Genomic DNA, 21,531 nt, shown 5'->3' on the forward strand with positions numbered 1-21,531 from the left:
TGGATCACATGAAGACAGAAATAGCCAGTGGTGAATACATTCTCAGTGGCTTTGCTGCTTGTAAAAAGTGCCAAAATGTACAAGCTTTTGAAAGCAGCAAGCTAGCTCAGCACGTCTTTGCTGAGGAAACACATTGACAGCTGCAGTTGAAAGATACTTTACCATGAACACAACTCAACCATCTAAACGTGAGGAGGAGGAGGCCATGAGTGTGTCGGGTTGCGGGACATATGCTAAGGGATCAGGGTGGGGCTGGATTTGACTTGGAGATGATTGCAGGTAACAGGACAAAGCTTTGCGGGTGTGGGCGGGGGTGGGTTTTGCAAAAATGAACCCATGCAGGACAAAATACGTAAGTATACAGATAACAGTACAGACGGAAATTTTAGTGCCTGAATTTGCTACATTTTTATTTGTATGGAGTGAAAAAATGATCTGCCTGGTGGTGACACTGTCATTCTCAACCCAACTAAACCGATCAAGATTCAAATGTGTGTAGAGCCTCTCTTGCACCGTGCACATGGATTTATTATATATTGATGTTTTAATTAAAAAACATTATGGATTTCAGCTTTGAGGGTTTCATTAGCATTCCAAGGGGTCGAGGGGGGAAGTTGAATCTTAATAAGCCACTAAAGAACCTCAGCATAATTCATGTTAGACATGTCCTCAGGTGAAAGCAGGTCTGCCGAGCGTAAGCTGTTTGCATAGATCTGTGGCCAGAGGGAAGGAGGTGGTTCGCTGCCAACGGGTGTGAGGTGTTGGGTGTGGAGATGAGGGTGGGGGTGTTGGGTGTTGTGGACTTGGCTCTATAAATAAGTGAGTGGGCCCAGGATTCAGAGGATGTGCCCCCCAGCAATACATGTCTAGCAAGATTATTTCAAGAAACATGTGGAGCTAACCTTGGGGCTGGCACCTTATCCCGACTACTCTGTGAGTTAAGGCGAAGAGAGCTGCAAAACAAATAGCCACACAAAGAAAAGGTTGCAGGTGCTGTTTAGTCTTTGAGAGGGAAGAAACAAAATGAAACATGATGTTAGAGGGCAGAGGGGGTCTCTGTCACTGTGACAGGCAAACATTCCTGGAAAAAAAGAAGAAACACAAACACACACACACACACACACACACACACACACACACACACACACACACACACACACAGACAGACAGACAGACAGACAGACAGACAGACAGACAGACAGACAGACAGACAGACAGACAGACAGACAGACAGACAGACAGACAGACAGACAGACAGACAGACAGACAGACAGACAGACAGACAGACAGACAGACAGACACGCACGCACGCACGCACGCACGCACGCGCACACACACACACACACACACACACACACACACACACACACACACACACACACACACACACACACACACTGGAGTTCTGGAGTCACACATATCCCCAGTTGCCTCAGGACAACATGTAAATTTTGAATGCGTTAACAATTGAGTTTTAATAATTAAAATGAAGTCTGACTGGACCCCATGTCTCCGGGGGTGTTTTTCTCTCATTCTGGAAAATGTTAACTTCATATTCCCTATCACCAACATCTAGATGGGGCTGAATAAAGTAGTTTCCCCTCACACTCCGCACAATGGTAAAAATCACATTGCTGCACTGAAAGGTGAACATACCGCCATTATCATCCAATGAGATCACACTACTGGTTCCTTCAATATAAAATAAATGCTCCAGCTACATGGCGTTACACTGGGGATCTGATTTTTAAATCAGCACACTTTTAATTTCCTTTAAAGCCAGAAATGTGTCAAATAATTCCATGCAAGAGTCTTTTATTTCTGAAAACGTTCCCTCTACTTTTTTTCTTTTTACGAGTGACCCCTTCCATTAAGTTTTCACCTTATTACCTTAAAGAGATGAAAAGGCACACTTTTAGTTAGGCCTTTACAGCCCAGTGATCATGAAAGAAAGTGGGAGTCAAGGAGGAAACCGCACAGACAATCACGATAAAGTGAATTACTTAAACTGAGGTATCGCTTCTCTGCTTTCATCTCTCACTTGTTAGCTCACATTACCAATTCAGGAGTCCTGCCTTAATCCTGTCCACTGCGTCTGCAGAAACAAAGACTCCACACAATCACACTAAGTCCTGCTCTCAGAGGATTTGTAAATTCACCGGGACCAAATTATTCTGTGTGAACTATTTAATATGGAGCTGATATTCAACCCAGTACCTTTACAATGGAGAGGAAATCAATGTCTTCCTATCTGTTTGAGTCTATTATACAATTGTCTCTAGTCCTTTGAGACGTCCAAGTCAAGTCACAGTTCTTCCAGGTCTAAAACAACAACACAATATGCAGACATGTATTTTTCATGTAAATTAATGCACATTTTCCTTCTCTGCCGTTCTGCAAATATTAGAAGCTGGTGACACAACTTTTTTTCAGTCAGTTGCCCAAAAAGCATTGCAACAATTTCACAAGTCTTAGCTTGGATACTCAAGTCACAGGCTGTTGCTGTCAGTTTTTGTGAAAGATGTTTTAAGTTCTGTTAAAGGAAGACGGTGGTTATAACCAATAAACTTAAGGTTTGGGGTGAATGCTGCTATGTTTATAAAAAGAAACATCATTTGCACACAGAGTTCTGTCTCCTGCCTGAAAGCTGGAGAAACTCAGAATCAAATTGGTTGCAACCACAATGCTTCAAGGGCACCAACTGGTCATGCATTGTTGGGACGTCCCCTTTGTCCTTAACCATGTACATTTCTGTATCGATATATTAACTTGGGCTGAATAATTTTAATTCTTCAGTCAGGCTGAAGTCTTGATTTTTTAAGCAAAGCCCCGAAAGGTTTTGCTCTTTCTCAAAAGATAAATGAATTTTGTTAATGCAACGTTTAACATTGGAATGAAATGTATCGTTTTTTTGTTCTGTCAATTTAAGGATTTTTTTTAAGTTGGTTCAACAATTGTAATGTTCAGTGTATAATGTGCCTTAAATCTGTTTACAATCACAGATTTAGTTTGATCTGACATCAGCTGTAACAGATGATCAAATCTCCTGATATCGCTGACAGAGTGAACCACTGATCATTAAGACTAGTGGAGGCCACTTGTTGATTTGACAGTTAATCATCCTCATCAAGAGAAATGAAAATTGTTTTACTGTTATTGCACTGGAAACACAGTTAGCAAAGCAAATGCTGAACAAATGTTCGTATGCTCACAGTGGCATAAAAAATGTTCCTGATGGCAGCCAGTTAGAATAAGTAGCTTCAAGTGTGGCTCAGCCTGCCTGATGGCCTGTCAGAACATTATAAGTGGAGTTTGAGTTTCAATCTCTCTCTCTCTCTCTCTCTCCATCTGCCTGATTTTCTCGCTTGTCTCCCTCTTCCCCTCTCTGCCAGACTCCTTACCTCAAAACCATTTCCCTTACACCTCAGGATTTCTACTTTCTCCAGCTCTTAGTTCTTTCCTTCCTCGCCCCCTCCTCGCTCTTTCAATTCCAGGAGCTTTTAAAAAAGTCAAGGTTGATCCATTTCTCATTCTTTGAGAGAAGTAGCACAAACTTATCGCTGAGCTCCGCGGCCGAGAGAGCCACAATCCTCCGGCTCCGATCTAATCTCCTCGATCGCCACAGAAACTTAAACCTGAAATCTGTGACGACTGCATCCTCTCACATGCATGCACACAAAGAGGCACTCATACACTCATACACACAGATACACACACACTTCCCATGATTACAATCCACCTCCTTCCTCTAAGGTTTAAATCAGCACCTTACTGACTTGATGGAATACTGATTGTAGTCTGAAGTGAACAGATTTGAGCTGTGCGCGCAGTCCGGAGCATTTAAAAGCATTAAGGCAATGATGCAACTCTGAGTTCAGATATGGTTTTGATTGGAAAAAGGAATAGCAGCTTGATACGGTGGATAGACTAAAAATTAGCTGATATTTTTGGTTCAACAGAACATACGTGACTCCAGAACAACAAAGAAAACATGCTCACACACTGCTTCTTGGGTGGTTGAGTTATTGATGCAGAAATTAATTTTCTAATGTGACTGTGCTAGATTTGTTATTACCTTAATGCCAACTGTGATGTGTTATCACTCCCCATATCTAAAGGCAAAGCAACGGTTGCGATGCTGATGGAACTGTATCCAGGCTACATGTGCTCTGCTGAGGCAATTTGCATTAATGTCTTGGTTTTAAGTGGTTGAAATACCAGCACATGAATCACGTCTTGCCTCATGAGCCTCTGTGATAATCATCGTCATCTACTTCATATTTGTCCAAAACCTACATCCACTCCACTTTGAAATCTTCTGAATCTGGGGCGCTGTCAAGGCAGATAGCCCAGTACAGATGCACTGGGAGGAATTGGGCATGGAGCAGCCGACTCGTGCCAGGATTGCTGCTGAATCTGGCCTCATGTTCAAACAAACGGTATCAAATGATGCAATTGAGCTGTCAGAGGGAAACATAGATGCTTTTGCTTATATCAGTCCAGCACAGACTGTGTGGATCAAGTGTCAAGGCCTCGTGTAAAGGTAGGTTTTTGTACAAGGCCAACTATTGCAAAAAAAAGCCTCTAATTTACAACCATGAAATCAACCCTTCCTCAAAGGTCTGTCCCAATAAAACATTAGCATAACTTGTTTTTCTCACTCCAAGTGTATGTAAGAATAAAATTATCATATTTTGTGTCTAACAGACATGAAGCAAGAGGTGGATAAAAAGAAGATTTGCCTCGCACAGTCCTTGGGGTAATCTGGAGGAGCTAAAAGAAATACAAAGCACCGGGGCCATGAACTCCAGTAACGCTGTTTGTATTCTCCAGGATAAAATAAGAAATAGTGCAGTACACTCTAACACGAAGAAAAAAATGGTCTGCCACTTCTGCATGGAAATCAGAGTGAAAAATAGCTGCTAATAACAGCGAATTCAGCAAACTTCAGCATGCAGCAGCTTTGGACCCAACAAGCAGTGTGCGACATATTTTCTCACAAAAAACATAATAAATACAATGAGTTAAACAAAAGGTCAATTAAGGCATGGCATGATGAGTGTCAACACATAAAAAACATAAATAATAACTGACAATTTTAGCTGTGAATAACACAAAATGAGGATTAAGGATTAATAAACATTAATTTAACATGTAGCCTGAACCAACATGCACCCTTTTAAACCTTTATAAGCCTTTTCCACAACAGGAACTTACAGTCCGTAACCTGGAGCTTCCAATAACCTGAACTTTTATGAACTTGTAAGAGTTTGTTTCTGCCGTTTGTTTCCGCTGTGTTTTACAAAGAGGGATGTTTTGGATACATGTCACTGAGAAGGAGACAGAGCTTTGAATTCTAGACGTCCTGTTCTATGCGTTGTTTGGTTGATGGGTGCGGTGGTGCGACGGAAAACAATTCAGCGTATCCTGGGATGTTTTTGATTTGTGATTATTTTCTTGTGTTTGTTGTGGTCATCATCAGTGCTGACAGATGTATGATAATTATTGTATTTGCCCTCTGTACGATCAATAACGTATGATGTACGACTTGATTTGATCATTTTGTGACACAGTTGTAATCTGGATTCTAAAATATGGAGCACTTTTGCTTTTACACATTTCTTCTCACGTGACGTCTTTCTAGCAAATCATTAATGATAGGGTTATGATGAACATACAAGGATTCCTACGTCTGTATTTATGCATCCCTTCTCAGGTGACATCTTTTCCTGATGATGAATATGACAGTCACGAGTCATGACGCTGAGAGTCGCCTCTCCCGAGAATATCACAAGTCTTCTGTCTCATGTTTCATATTATGTAAATATATAGATGTTTCACACCTCAGTGATAAATCACTTTGGGATTTCGACACAACTTTGAAACATCTGTATTGAGCGTACTATCCCTACTCTGGTCGCATAAGATTTTCCTTAAAATGTTAAGCTTCTGGTAAAATACTTAAAGTATACATTTCACACATACTAACACTGGAGTAAAACGTCCACAGACAGTAATTGGACAGCACAACTTAATGACAGAAGTGCTAATAAACAGTTAAAACCACTGCTTTCACTACTGTTGATACAAGGAGGGGCCATCTTGAGTTTCGGAGTCAGAGGTGGTGTGGTGAGGTTCCTCCGACTTTCTGAGTCGAAATTCCGACTTCTGGTGGGGGTCAGAAATTCTGTGCTCTGAGGTTTAATGGAGCGCGGCATAACGCTTGGCAAGGAAATAAAATGTCCAGTTATTCCTTCAGGTTGGAGTTTGTTTTATTTTCCTGTGATGGAAAAGGCCTTTTTGTGCTTTACCCATTTCTTCATGAAACCTCCATAGCAAAGCAGAAGCTATACCATGACAGGCACCAAGCCATGCAGGGGATGTGGCATTTGTGAGGCAACTGGCCAGAGAACCATGTTAATATATTCACACCTCCCCTGGGTAGGATTACAGGAGAGCTTACACAATGTAAATATGTCGAAAATGTGACGTGTTCATGTTTCTTACAGTGTTACACACACGTGGTGCTGTGATACTAGTAAACGACACATCCTCTGAATCCTCTGAGTGGCGTTGCTGAATGTATGAGTCGAGGTATGTACACCTGACAACACTGCGGGTTGTGTGCACACTGCCCCTGCTATGTTTCTTCTTCTGTCAGTGTTAGCGAGCTTGTTTTTGCATTTTAATAATCTGTAGTCAATCTCATGTGTCCGCCTCCAGCTACAGTCTCTACCTCATCACCGCCACATGCAGCCGGTCCTCCATTCAACCAGCCATTACCATCAATCTTTAGTCAAAGACCGTCCCAGGTGTGATGCCCCATTAGCTTTATGTTTCTGTTGTGAAGACGTGCATGTGTGTGTGTGTGTGTTTGTTTCTCCGAGCCTTTAGCGTTACAGCGTCCCCTCTGTCTAATGGCATCTGTGACCCCAGCTTGAAACCTTGCAACCTTGTTAGCCCCATTTGCCCACCCCCCCCAGCAGCAGAGGCAGGCATGGTGGCACTCACGCTGGCAGTGACCCCAGGAGCGGCGCGTCCATCCCCAGCAGCAGTCCACCCTGGCCCCGTATCGACACAGGCCATTGGATGAGGCCATCTGCCGTGGCCACCTGTGTGGGGATGACATAATTAGTTCACGGCCAATTAAAATGTCTCAATGAAAGGCAGGGGTCTTTTCAATGTTGTTTGGGGAGAGGCTTCAAAAGTTTTCCCATGATTCCTTTTACTCTTCTACTGTAGAGAGAAAAGAAGAACATCAAGTGTAAACATGAAAGGTTTTCTTTCTTTAAGGAATGGATGCCGTATGTTGTACATATTGTGAATTCATATAATTCTGTCACGTGCATTGAAAATAAAAGAGAAAGTAGGGCTCCAATAAAATAAATATATTTTTCTATTATCAGTAAATTGTGAAAAAATCCCATTACAGTTTTATTATTTCATTACAGGCGTGTGGATCAGGTTAGAAGTCATTATCTGCCTGAAGCCCTTAAATATATGTATGATAACTATCTCTATTTATTAGAGAGTATTTGTTACTATAACCGTACAATTTGACGACACTGGAAGATAATATCTATTGTCCCTACGACAGAGAAAAGAGCTTTGTATTAGTTTTATACAGACATAAGTTATTTCCCCAACACTGAAATTCCTCTTACAGCTGGATGTTTTTGTTACACCATGTTCTATTCAGCTCAGAGCAAGAAATAGCTTCTTGGCAGACAGTGCATGTGGATTACCTTTTTATCTGTACCAAGACTCACCATATATTTATAGAGAGAATAGGCTGAAGGAATGATTCCATTTAAGGATACTGATGAAAATCTGAGCTGCATACTTTGAGCGCCGGGCTCTGTGATGTTACCTACAGTCTGGCAAATAATAAATGAATCTGAAGCGAGGAAAGACTGTGCGGGATGAGTTTTCCTACAGTACAATAAAGAAAATATCTATCTCCTTAAGCGCTGAGACTACGCTTTCTCTTTATCTCTTTCTATCATTATAAAAGGTCTTGAGGACATGAAAGTTTGGAGAGATCACTAAATAAGTCCAGTATATGAAAACTGAATGCCCTGAACTGACTATGCAGATTTGAAGCTTCACAGAGGTGCTGCAAACACTGTAATCCACTTCCAAAACAGAGAAGTCTTCTTGAAATACCCCCTTAACACAAAAGAAGCCTTCTTGTGTTCCTGAATGTGAGAGTGAGGTTGACACTCAGTATTCAAGGCACATCCTTTGCCGCTATCCCGGCCTAGTTAGTGTCTCTATGCCAAGATGAGGAAATGCTAATGCTTGCCCCCACTGCCAATCACCTCATTGGAAATAAACCCGATGGATGCTAAGTGAGAGTGGCAGATCCAGGGAAAATGTTTGTCTGCTGCCTGGCAAGCAGGGACGCAGTCAGGCAGGGACAGACTGCAAGCATGTGGTATCGTAGGACAGGACAGGAGAGGACACAATAGGAAAAGAAAGGAAAGGAAAGGAATTGGAAGCAAAGGACGGGAAAGGAAAAGAAAGGAAAGGATACAGTATGATGTGATATGATACGATTCAATACGAAACGAAAGGTAAGGAAGGGAAAGGAAAGAAAAGGAAACAAGAGGAAAGGAAGCTATTTGATACAATACAATACAGTACAATACAATTCAAAAGGACAGGAAAGGAAAGGAAAAGAAAAGGAAATGTTCAGACACGATACAATACAATAGGAAAAGATAGGAAAGAAATATAAAGGAAGGAATGGAAATTAAAGCAAGGATACGATACAGAAGGACAGGGCAGGACAGAAAAGGAAAGATGTTCATATATCTACACACCCCAATACCACTGTCCCTCCATACTGTGCACTAGTCACATAAAATAAATCAAGAACCTCTCTGCCTGACGCAATCAAGTCTCTTCACTTGGAGCTGACACATTCAGGAGCATCGGACCCCCCCCCCCCCCCCAGTGACATTTAAATCTGGTGACTGGAAGCTGATGTTCTCGTACACGCTCATGAATTTATTCATTGGGGTTCATAAGGTAATTATCATCTCAGAGTACAGAGGCATCAACAGGGACGGGTTCATGCTGCTGTGGGTGCACCTGCTCCCATTCAACCAATTGGCCTCACATTGCTTTGAATATACATATGACATTACTAAATGATCACCTCACACCCAGTAGAAAGCTTCACATGCAACTGCAGAACAACGGCACATCGGCTGTAGGGGTTTTAAAAGGAGTTTGCGTTAAATAGATATTTTCTCCAAGCAAGAACATAAGTGGTCATAAGTGAAGTTTTCATTTTTTTCCCTTACATACTGGCCTTGAATAAAATACATTTTAACTCAGGCATTCATAAGAGAATCTCTGCCACAGATGTATATTCACACACTAATAGTTGCTTCTCAGACAGGGATTTATTGGTAGTTGTCACACTATTGGTTCCTTGATTCCTCCATCTAAAAATCCACTTTCTTTTATTTATGCAGCATTTTTTTGTTGAACAGCAAATTGTCAGACTAACACGATTGTTGTTTAGCCACCTCTTCTCAGCCCCTTGAAGTTTTTCTGCTGCCACAAGTTGCTTTGAAAATCACATCTAACAGCGGTGTTTGCCAGATGTTGCTCAGAGTCAGCGTTTGCAGCTAATTAGCTTCAACTTCATATCACTTGCCAAAGTAGCTGTCTTGTTCGACTGGGGTAGTTATCTGATGGAAATATCCTTATGTCTATACCTATTGTTCACTTCATTGATTTGCTGATCAATCAAACAGCTGACTGACAGAGAGCTTATTTTATAAAGTTAATGTCTAAACAGACAGAACAGGCTGCCTCATTATTTCAACCGAGAAAAAGTCCATGACCTAACTTGGCAATTAAATATAAAACAGCCGGAAATAATAATAAAAGTAAATGTGTTAGAGTTAATATTTGTATTTTAGCAAGAGGAGTTTAACAAAAATTAATAAATGCATAGCTCTGGTTTTCTCTACACATCAGGGTTAAAAGGGCATGACATGACTGACTCAGAGCAAAGCAAGGGTTTGAACTCCTGAGGGCTCCCAGAGGACGGTGGGCGGGGAGTGTCTGTGAGAAAACAGGAACCTCATGAGATGCAACAGGCCCTGGATTATTGAATCAAACATTTTCTCACACTTATATATTAACACACACACACACAGAGTGAATATGGAATCATGTTTCATGTTCTCAGAGCTTATTTCAGTCCTCTTCATGCAGAATTTAGCCTGCAGCAGTTGTGCACTGCAACATGCTCTCAACTTGAAACTGAGAATTGAATGTTATTTCTGAGATCGCATTTTCATCACGTCAACACTGCAACTATGTCAAGTGCTTATTTTTCAGTTCTTGGAACAGTAAGTGTTTGAAAATTACAACTTATCTCAATCAACAAGGGAAGTTACGATGACACTTCACAAACAAAGGGGCTTTTTTCAGTTGTAACTTGTCCCCGGTGATATTCCACTGAAGAGGGAAGCCGATATATCAAATTGAAGATTGTTAAACACCTACAGTAAATTTATCACCCTGAGGCTCAGAAGAATGGTCCTAAAATGCACAACGCCTTGAGGGAACTCAGGCAGATAATTATCACCCTTCACGCCTGCTGCATGACACCTCTCCTCAAGCATAGCCAAGCTTCTTCCTGCAGAACCTGAGAGGTGGATATCCACGGTGGGGGAAACCATCCTTCATCCATTGTTTTACCACGGATATAGAGCTGGCCCATCTCCTCTGTCTGACAGTGAGGAGTAGTCAGTCCATCGCTCACAGGGGAGCAGTGTGGAGTGTAGCATGCTAGTCAGAACTAGGTATAGTCCTCATTCAGATCTAATCTATCAATCTACCAATCTATCATCCATCCATGAACCCATACTGACGCACGCAAAGCATGACCGCCGGACGGAGCTTTCTCACAAACACATACAGATTCTGATTGCTTGTCTTGTGGCATCTTGGGTGAGCGACGTGCTCGAACCTGCAGAGCTCAGCTGAAGGCATGAGCCTGTGGAGTCAGAAGGTGTCTGCTGTCTTAAAGAACCTCCTCAGCTGCACCACGCACTGCCAGATCTACAGGCAGGCTTCCAAAACTGCAAAAATGCATTAACACACACAGCACCGTGGGGGATATTGACTAATACAAGACGTACAGACTTTAACTGTGCAATCAGCTCGCCGGTTTAATCTAAATATTTCTTAAAAGACACAGTGGAAGGCATTAACTGAATGACCAGGAATATATTACACCTGTGTGATGTAACACAGTGCAGCAGCCCAACAAAAAATACAACTTATGTGTTTCTAATGGAGGAATTTGTGTTTTGTGACGTAATTTTCTGCCAATAAACCTGTTCATTGAAATTATCCCCTACAGGAGTACAAGCATATGGGAAGATGTTCATCTCAATCACAGACATGGTGCAGTAAAATCTCTAGTAAAATCTAGAACTATAGTTTAATGTAGTATATTTTACAATTCCTTAATTTCATACATGTGCTTTAGAAGCAGTTGCTTATAGTTCTAAGTTCTAACATAGGAAATAAAGCCAATGTCCTCTAAAACAAACAGCTGCTTGTTCAGTCAAACACTCAGGATGATTTGAACTTTGATTAATAGCTTTAATCATTTTTCAAGTAAAATCAACAAAGATTTGTTGGTTCTCAGATTTGAGGATTTGCTGCCTTAATCTGTAACAACTCGTTTTCAGACTCTGAAAAAGGATTTCCACTATTGGGTTCAGACTTTCTCCGGATGTCGCCTTTCAAAAGCACAGCAGCAGATTGTCCTGATAAGACGCGTTCGCCACAACAGGATAATCTTGGGAGCGATCAGGTGAGGAGTGGCGTCTGGGTAGAGCATCATGCAGGATGCAGGACGTATAAAACCGCATGTTTATGGTTCCTGCACATCAACACTGGCGTCGGCCCTTATCGCCAACACCTCTCGAATCTTCTTAATCATCTTCGTCTTCCACGTGTATGACGCATCTTTTTCATCCTGAGATACAAATATGCTGTTTATTCTTCCTGCTGGTGGTGAATTCCTGCTGTATTCTCACATGGGCTCACTTGGACATTCTCTGGAGTTTGTACGAGGGGGACTGGCAGGAACTGACTTGGACGTTTGCGTTGTCACATACAGCCCCTCTTGATAATTTCAGGAGAATATTCTGAGTTCAGTTCATGTCTTAAAGCAGATGTAGAGTAGGAGTAAATTCAAACGCCATTAGTTCTGCTCTGTTAGTTGGAGACAACAAGCAAACAGACGACATTAACATGGAAGAGGTTTGTCAGAAATGAGATAATCAATGATGAAAATAAATGTTAGTTGCATCTCTGACTGCTTGGCATGTCTCTGTGCAGCTGATGGGCAGTGACTCCGCTCTACAACCCCTCTGACTACAGCCTGACACCATAGAATTCACTGTGGCACATTATTAACAACAATTAGTATTGAATAGGCATTAGGTATTAAAGAGCTGTTTGGAATTACAATGTCTACAAGTGTCTGGTCACACTGGGTTTTGTGCAGCAGTCTCTCTTTGTCTTTCTTTCTATAGAGCAGATGACATGTCTATGCCTGTATACATTAGTTACACATGCATACTTCATTTAGCAAGACTTCACTACAGTGATCTGGGAGTCAGTTGTTGGTGTCAACTGTGAGTATCTCAGTTGGTTCAGTGTCCACTCCGGGACAAAGCAGCCAAACTGAAATGTTACATGATCAATTGGAACCTGACAGTTTATTTAAGTGTATTGTGAGAGCCACGTCTTCCTTAATGCACAGTGAACAGTGAACTGACAGAGACTTCTTGTCCACCTGCAGAATCTTGTCTCTGAGTAGAAAACTATAAACGTGTTTCTTTATATTACTTCATACAATTAAAATGTGACTCAGTGTTTTAGCACTCTCATTCTCAAAGGCTAAAAAGTGGGTCTGATGTTACAACGCCAACATTACCTGGCACCAGTCCACGACTTTGGATTATTACTGAGGAGGTCTGGTATGTGCTGCTTGGCTGCGTTGGGCTTAACAGTTTAGTGACATCACTTGGGAAACAGATCCTCTGGTCTACTGTATGTGTTTGTCTTTTGTTTTGGAAAAAAGTCTTCTGTGCTACATGACAGGAAATCTGCATCCTTCAGTCCTTGGTTGGGAATAAAAACTGGCAACAACAACATCTTCAATGACGGCACAATGCTTTTAGGCACAGATTTGCAGGAAAGCAAATTATCTGAAGCCATGGGAGAACAAAATCATCTTGCCAATGATGCCCGTGAAGGACCCTTCAGGGCGAGATGAATAAGCCTGTTAGGAACGCTCTCTAAAAAGGCAATAAGTGAGGGAGACTCGGAAATAAATGGCTTTTTTGCTTGTGCACGGGCTCAGGGGATATTCTCTCAATGAATTAATATTGAAGCACAGTCTCTGGGCCGGGCGAGTTTATACCCATAAAAATTGGCAAATTATGGCCACGGTGACAAGCCACTCCATCAGCAGGGATGTTAATAATGTACAATATGCTGCTGCTAGGTTAAAGCAAATGATCATTACACAAAGGCAATGCGTGAAATAAAACTTGAGGCCCTACACGTCTTATCGAGCTGCAGCCTGTCACACAGACATTAGCCACGGTGAAAAATTTCCTAAATAACAATTACACATGAGCCAGCAAATGCTTAACTCTAATGTTCTGCTCTGTGTAACTGTCTGCCCTCTCCTCCTGCTCGCTCTCTCACAGGCACACATTTTGTTCTTGTTGAAACCTTTGATTACCAAATCACTTCTTCAACAACAGTTCACCCCACAGCAGCAGACTGGATTTAAAGAGGCCGAGGAGGGAAAACGTCAGAGTCTGTCAACAAGCAGGTGGAATGGCAGAAGGTCTGGTTCTTTTTCTTTTGAATGCATGCACACTATTTCAACAGCAATTACCCTCATAATCTTCAAGGTTTCTTGATTCATTTGAAGATGGCAGGGCATGAGAGGGGTGCAGGCTGCGGGACTCAGCCTGTCTGACAGAGATACATGACGAAGAACAGAGAGCAAGCTGCTTTCTCTGATGGAGATGAAGGATATTTGACAGAATAGGACTCTGAGTAACTCTCACAGTTTGGGTGGACTTCAACACAACACAACAACTAGAGGTATAGTTTTGATGTTACTTGCACAAGTCTGCAGGGAAATCGAATAAACAAGCATGAACAGACTATTTGAAAATTTGTTTTTAAAATACTTGTTTAAGACTTAATTACAATAAATGGTTGTAAAATAAAGCGCCCACCATCATCCATCACTTTAAAACATTGAACTCAGATGCAGCCTATAGGCAGATGGAAATCTCGGACATTCTTTGGGGTCTGGCGCGTCTCCGCACCTCTGTCTTCACATACTTCATCGGATTCGTGTTTGAACATGAACCACCGGGCAGCGTGCTGTCACATCACTTTATAATCAGTCTGAGCACGACCGGGAGCGCATGGGAGCTTTCTGCACATAAACATTAAACACGCACACACTGCCTCTGTCTGCTGAGCCTGCGTGAGTTTGATTACAACTGTTTTCCATAAAGTTGGAGACAGAGATAAAGCGGAGATGCAGCTAATCAGTGCTCACTCTGCACATGAGCGCGTATCATGAATATGTATGTTGAATAGGATCTAGATTGAGCTGCACAGTTTGGAGATCTTAAAAGAATCGTTTAGTTGAAGTGTTGCATTTAAATCAAAGGCAGAGAGAAAGGTTGATGTGGCTCTTCGTCAAATTCAGTGTTATTTCTTAAAGGCAGCGTCTTACGCAGCCGGTGAACCATGTGCCATTACCTGCCGTCAAAGTCCGCACTTGCTCCGAAGCAGCAGCAGCACAACAACGTCAACTTTATCCATAATTCCATGGTTCCGACAGTTACGCGTCCACGCCGCTCGTTATCCCCTGTAATCCACGAGCACCGGGCGGAGGGAGGATCGCGGAGGAAACCAGCGAGTTTCTTCTTTGACGCACGCGTAATGCGCACAGGTTGGAGAAGGTCCCCTGATCACACTGGTCATGTGCGGTGGAGACAAACCAGTCCGCTGCCTGGAAGTAGAGTGACCCCAGTGTGTGTGTGTGTGTGTGTGTGTGTGTGTGAGGGAGATGTGTGCGCATGTGGATGAGGAGCAGGTCGGACTCCACAGAGAGAGCGCACAGCTCCCTCTCTCTCCTCTGCTCGTAAGTTCAGTCAGCGGGCTCCCTCGCCAGCAGCTCCCACTGCAGTCGCACCTCGTCTCGCCTCTGCTCGGTGACAGCAGCTCCTGATATCCAGCCGCCGGCTCTCCAGGGACTTTTAACTCACAACGTCACGACCCCGCACAGCAGCTGCGAGGAAGCGCAAACACTCCGCGAGCGCCTTCATTAAGTGCGCAGCCTGCCGAGGCACGCGGGGGCACCGGCCACCCAGGGAGATGTGCTCACACGTGCACGTAAAACAATGCAGGTGGAAATTACTGGGGCTGAATTCGAAGAGGACAAACAGAGGAGCATCGCACAACAGTTAATGAGAGGTTTCAGGAGCACTTGGTTAAACAGAGGGTTTGTTAGAGCTGTGGAGAGATTGTAAATATAAAGACAAGTGATGAATAATTACTGATACAAAGATTTCAGCAACAGTTTGTCTCTGTCTTTGTGTCCACATGCTACCTCAGCTGCTTGTAATGAACATTTCACATTAAACTACACACGTTTTGAACATGATGCTTTATCACTCTTCATCAGTCATGGTGATCATTTTGTGTCTGAGTCTTGTATTGTACAAAAAAAAAGTTAAGGTATACTTGAGTCAGCAGAACTTGCTTTTAAATATACTTGTATTAAAAGTAAACGTACTTACAGAGTGTATCCTATTCCCTAATGCAACTGTCTCCTACATCGTTGAGTCTCATGACGTCCTATTCCAAATCCAGCTCAGCCGTTTCTTCACCAGTGATGACCGGGTGTGATGTTACCTTACTGCTCTGGATCAATGGATCAGTTCCTCTCGTTATCAATTACTTTTAAAAATGTATTTTTAAAAAAACAATGAGAGCATGTAATGAAATAAAATGTAAACATTTACTGGAGTAGAAAGTCTAGATATGTGGGGTAAAAGTGAAAAATCACAAATACACAATCACAAATCTACTAGTGAAGAATACACATGAATAATGTACTGATGTACAGTAACGACGTAAACCGGAAACCAGAATGTCGGCCGTTTGATCCCAGTCATGCATTCTACATGCCAGAGTTACAAAACTGAAATCCAATATAAACTGAACCAATTTGCTCCTGACAGCTGTGCCGGCAGTGTTATGAGTGATGTTTGATAAAGTGCAGCACATAGAGGAATGTGTGTGAATGTGTTTTGTCTAGAGCTTTGACTTAGATAATTCAAGACAAGAAAGAACCATATAACTACAGAGCATTTCCATCCCAGCACTGATCAGCACTTCACAGCCCTGGTGAATTCTACTTCCTGTAACATGGCACAATCACAGAGGCCTTCCTCATCCAAGGCAGTAAAATAACTTCCTCATGTGAGGACTGAGTGGAAAGAACGGAAAGAAGGGGGAAAAGATGTAACATGTAACCAAACATCATCATTTCCAGTAATGGAGCAGGAGATGAATGAGTTGGAGGTTTGATGGACTGCTGGACCGTGAACAACCAGGAGTTCAGTCACTGCCGCCGTTTGATACAAGACAGCGGACGCCTTGTTACGCTCTGTCACCCGGTTTGATAAATCTGCGCATTGGCACGGAGGTTTGACATCTCCAGAAGCAAGCGATCGGAGAAACGCAGGTTGTGTATAATTACATCATTAATCACATTATTTTCACCGCGACAGAACTGTAACAACGTGATTCAGTGATGACTTATCGCTTTTCAAAATGAGTTATGGGTTTTGCAGATCAACAAAATCACGCCTCATTACCGACAATATTCATATGTTGTTGAAAGCTGAAGTCTGATAAAAGTAAACAGTCTGTTCACCCAAAACACAAAAATACATTAGCCTCGATTACATCCAATCCATTTATCTCACTCAGACAACTTGTTTTTTTTATCTGCTGAGGATTAAAGTTGAAATAAAGTTATTTTAGTTAGAATTCAAAGCAACTGTTTCTACTGGGATTCCTTAAAAAATGTGCACTAATTAAACCCAGGCAAAAATGTTTTCATTGGCCAATGATCTCCAGAGGGAAAATGAGCTTAACAGAATGTGCCGCAGAAAACAAAAGTATAGAATAAGAACAGAAGAATAAAAGCGGGGTAATCTTATTTAAAGGGTTATATAAAGGTGACGCCTGATGTGGCAAGCAGGATTAGAAGCGTCAGGGAACACATTACAAGATTATTAAGGGGCGCGAAACAACAGCAGCTGGGACCTGCTGTAGGCAACTGGAGAGGAAGTGTGTGCATAATGACTGTTGTTATTCTGGGATCCTATAATTATTCTCAACATTGTTTATTTGGAAAATTAATGAATGCGAGTCAAATGAAACACAGCGGTGATAATGCATGTTAAATGGAAATAATAAAAGAGCAAGTGTGATATTTGCGATAATAGGAAGGGCAGGTCAGAGCCATTTCATCTCAACTTGTACTTTATACCAGCCTGTTAAAACAACCCAGGAAAAATAAACTGATTATCACCAATTGTCAAAAAGGGAGAATTTCAAATCAGCAGAGAGGGACCTCAAATGCACCACGACGAGCTGCTGCACGCAAACGGCCATAAACACCAGCCAGAGTAATGAAGCTGAAAACTGTCGAGCAAAACATCAAGTAGAGCAGATTTTTAATCACAATTAAAAAGTTAATTAAACAATGAAAGCAGGTTTTTTTTCCTGTTAGACGATTTCTGCTGCAGCAGATTGTGGAGTTCAGAGCTTTTGAAAAAGAGTGTGAGAAAAGTTATAGCGTTAGTCCGAGTTTTAAGTCACGATTCATTTGTGAACACTTACACAGCCACTGGTTACATTACATCTTACTTTACATGTAGAAAACATTTGGTTCAGGTTCAGCTCACATGTTGGGAAAGGCCAATTGGTTAATCACACTATGAGCTAGAATGGAACTCAGTAGATCACAAAGCTCCATCAAGGCCCAACAGTCCTCTTATGAAACCACATTTAAATTCACTCAGATGTGGATTTTTATTTGGATCTGCACCAAATTGTACACATTCATATCAGTCCCCTAAACATGACGGATTTCTTGCAGCAAGATCCTTGAATTATTATCTATTCTTAGATCCACCCCCTCATCTGCATTCACGACAATACGCTGATCCCTCCTCCATACGACGTAGTTCCTCCGCTGTGTATTCAGACTCATTTTATACACTTCCAATATCGTCCATCTATCAGATAATTGTCTTCTAGTTGATTTCCACCAGTTTTTGCGCTGTCCACCCTCTCTCGATCGGACTGCATACACAAAATGTGGAGGTGCATGTGGAATTTCTAGCACACAGTTGGCAAAAGTGATTTAAAAATCGTAATCTGACAGAGTTTTGGCAACAAAAGTCGGAGTATATCCTGGTCCAGGCAACTCAGTGGGGAATTAAACATTACTCATCTTCATATACCCTCGATATTGTAACAATACAAAGCGGATTAAAAATGAATGGGTTCTTTGTTGGGTCATGTCCCACAGCTCCATAAAATGTAGAAGAAATTGGTTGAGTGTAGTTTTTGCTTAATTGTGCTAAAATACAAACAAACACAGATGAGAGCCTCCTTGGTGAAGCTGACGATACATTCAGCTCATATAAAGGCTTCTGAACTGATGAATAGTAAATAAACGCCCCATTCAAATAAGAAAATCAGGTATCTCCTCATTTTTTCCCCCAAAGTGATTTGTGATGTCATTGTCTGGCTCCGGGTGTTCAGGTTAAATGCACCTCAATATTGTCCTCTCTAATGTCAGCTCGACCGGTTGCCACAAACTCCCTCTCTCCTCCTTTACGCCTATTTGCACTTCTGAAATATCCACTTGTGCAGAGCCACCAGCGAGAACAGGCAGTTCAGTCAGTTGCTTCTCCTTTTGAAACAATTCCAGTGGTTGGAAGGAGCTGTGTCTGTGGCCATTCACCTCAGGAAAGATTGACTCTGCTTACTGAATTCAGATGAGCTCAAAGCTGGAGACGAATGCAACTCTCTCAGTTATCCCTTCACAGTGTGAGTGGGAAAACCAGCGCTCCGGCTACCTGCTCAGTTTTCTCAAGAAGCTGCAACGCACTGTCAAAGCTGAACACAAATGATTTTTTTTAGAGAGACACAGATGACCGGTTTCACCCGCGAGAATGAAAGCTCTCAGGCTGTAGTGCGTCCACGGTGCACAGGATTGGAAATGGCGAGCACATTGTGTGATTTTTTAGCTACTCGGCTCTGAACACTGCACATCTAATCAAGCACCCTGACCTTTTTGCCGGCATCATAAAATATTCATTGTTCCTGAACGTATTACTGGATGCATACCATACTCACATCCATACTTTATGAGGAATAATCAGTTTCTCTGTAGAACCTTGACAAATGCTATATTTCACCTGATGTGATACGAGTTTGAATCCAGTTCCTCCCTCTCAGTTTCTCTCAAACACACACAGGAAGGGTAGATAATGATAACTCCCATCTCATCTAAGTGCAGATGAGTTTCTCTTCCTTGTGTTAATACTAGGCGACAGATAGAGCTGACTGCTGAGATCCATCACAGAGGGCTGCAGACTATTTGCAGAAACAGCATGTGGAAGTATTGTGTACTTAATTCACGATGTGGGCGTGTAATTGTCTCTGCTACTGTTTACGCTGATAGCTCGATCACAGTATATAATTGAGCACATTTGAAGGATGATTCCAGTATTTTTCATCTTGATATATTTCTTGTTAATGTGGATCTATGGGCTGTGGCGACTCGTGTCGAAGAATCGGGGGGGAAATGTGGACGTAGGGTATTTCGTGGGTAATCAGCGCAAGTCTCCTCCAGCTTTCTAAATAAATGATTTTACTCGGTGTCTGACCGAGTATGTAGGATCATCATGCTGACTTATAAGGATCTACATCCAGGTCAATTGGCTGGCTGAGATATTCAACACTTCCCCTGCAGTCATACTCTCTTCTGAGCCTTGTTTATGGGACATACACCAGGTTGAAAATGACTGGATCTTAGACTAAGGAGCAGGTTTGTCTTCTGAGGTGTTTATCAAGTCAAAAATCATGGCAACGTTGATTCTACCTCAAGGCTGACAGAAATTGTGGAGGTTGACTTCAGGACAGATAAAATAAGCAGACATCTCTTTTTATTTTTCTGAGGCCATTTCTTACAAAAAGGGGGGGGGCTTGTTAAAAGTGAATAGAAATAAAGTGTGGAGGTTGGATACGAAACAGTTTTCAGCAGAGTCACTGGGGAACCTTATCAAACCCCGACCATGCAGAAGAAGCTCTGCTGTACACCGCTGCTTTCAGTCCTTGCTATGCACCGCTGCTTCAAGTTGGCTCGCACTGACTTCCAGTCCGCTCTTCTGCGGAGGCTTCCCCACCAGCATGTTGTTCTTCGGTGAACAGCTTTCAGGCTCCATGGTCATCACCCGCACAGAGTACCCATGGGTCTCTGCTGCCCACGACCGGTCCAAGTCGACCAGGCCCATACACTGTTTACCTGCAGAGATCGATACAGAAAAATACAGCTTTTAATCTCATTAAAATAAAATAATGTCCCAAAAAAGGCACATTCAAAGAACTGACGTCTACAATGTTGTGAAATTTGGGGCAGTTTGATTTTCCACTGATTAAGATGTTTTGTACAGATGTCTTCAACAAGAACATTTTATAATTGAATGAACAATAAAATGTCTTGTTTACTTTGAAGTTGACAAAAGCTGTAAGAAGAAATGTGTTATTATTTAAAAGGAACTATTATAATTGAACTGTAAACTTTATTGTTTAATTTCAATTTGATAATAACTGTAGATACATTTTGTTAAAGACAAACAGGAATAAACCAGCATTAGATTTGCAGATACTTCCATACATGTGCACTGTGCGATTAAATTAAACATTGAATCAAGCCAGGCTATAAAAAATGCAGGGCGGACCCAGCTAAACTCAATTTTGACTCTAAATGCCAAGAGACAAAGAAATGTGACGTTGTCCTTGAGACGTCTCTTTGAGGATGACAATGTCCTCATCCTCGGGGCACGGGGGTTCACCCAAAGAGTCGACAAGTATGAAATGATGAGAATCGTATGCTGTCGTCTCCGAGACATCAGATTTTAAAACTGCTGAACACCTATGAGACAAGCTGTCTCCAGTAGAGTTAAAGTATTGGCGGAGTGAAGCCATTTTGGCAGCTTATCTTCGCAGGCTTGGTAAATGTTTTTTTTTACGATTATGTGCATGCTTCCTTTATCTTCCATTCATTCATATGTTCTTCTCACTGAGTATCATGCTGTTCTCTTAGGATCCCCTTTAACAGCAGATTTGAGTTAA

General features: G+C 42.0%; 2 protein-coding genes across 10 annotated transcripts in view; both read right to left on the reverse strand.

Moving 5' to 3' along the window:
- npnta (nephronectin a) overlaps nucleotides 1-15,167 on the reverse strand; it is a 48,114-nt gene extending 32,947 nt beyond the window's left edge. For 3 of the 7 annotated variants that reach the window (XM_069530641.1, XM_020101349.2, XM_069530639.1), the window contains exons 1-3: nucleotides 14,845-15,058; nucleotides 7,012-7,112; nucleotides 903-953 (exon numbers count right to left, since the gene is read on the reverse strand). In XM_069530641.1, coding sequence (XP_069386742.1) covers nucleotides 903-953; nucleotides 7,012-7,112; nucleotides 14,845-14,915 — 223 coding nt within the window. In that variant the 5' untranslated portion in view covers nucleotides 14,916-15,058. Of the gene's footprint in view, nucleotides 1-902; nucleotides 954-7,011; nucleotides 7,113-14,844 lie in introns of all 7 variants that reach the window. The other 4 variants (XM_069530643.1, XM_069530640.1, XM_020101350.2 and 1 more) reach the window with 3 other exon arrangements.
- A 5,142-nt stretch (nucleotides 15,168-20,309) lies between these two features.
- The window catches only part of gstcd (glutathione S-transferase, C-terminal domain containing), a 42,733-nt gene continuing 41,511 nt past the window's right edge, over nucleotides 20,310-21,531 (reverse strand). For all 3 annotated transcript variants that reach the window (XM_020101347.2, XM_069530637.1, XM_069530638.1), the window contains one exon: nucleotides 20,310-20,701. In XM_020101347.2, coding sequence (XP_019956906.2) covers nucleotides 20,505-20,701 — 197 coding nt within the window. In that variant the 3' untranslated portion in view covers nucleotides 20,310-20,504. The remainder of the gene's footprint in view (nucleotides 20,702-21,531) is intronic.

Source organism: Paralichthys olivaceus, chromosome 8 (genome assembly GCF_024713975.1).
Source record: "Paralichthys olivaceus isolate ysfri-2021 chromosome 8, ASM2471397v2, whole genome shotgun sequence".
Lineage (NCBI taxonomy): Eukaryota > Metazoa > Chordata > Actinopteri > Pleuronectiformes > Paralichthyidae > Paralichthys > Paralichthys olivaceus.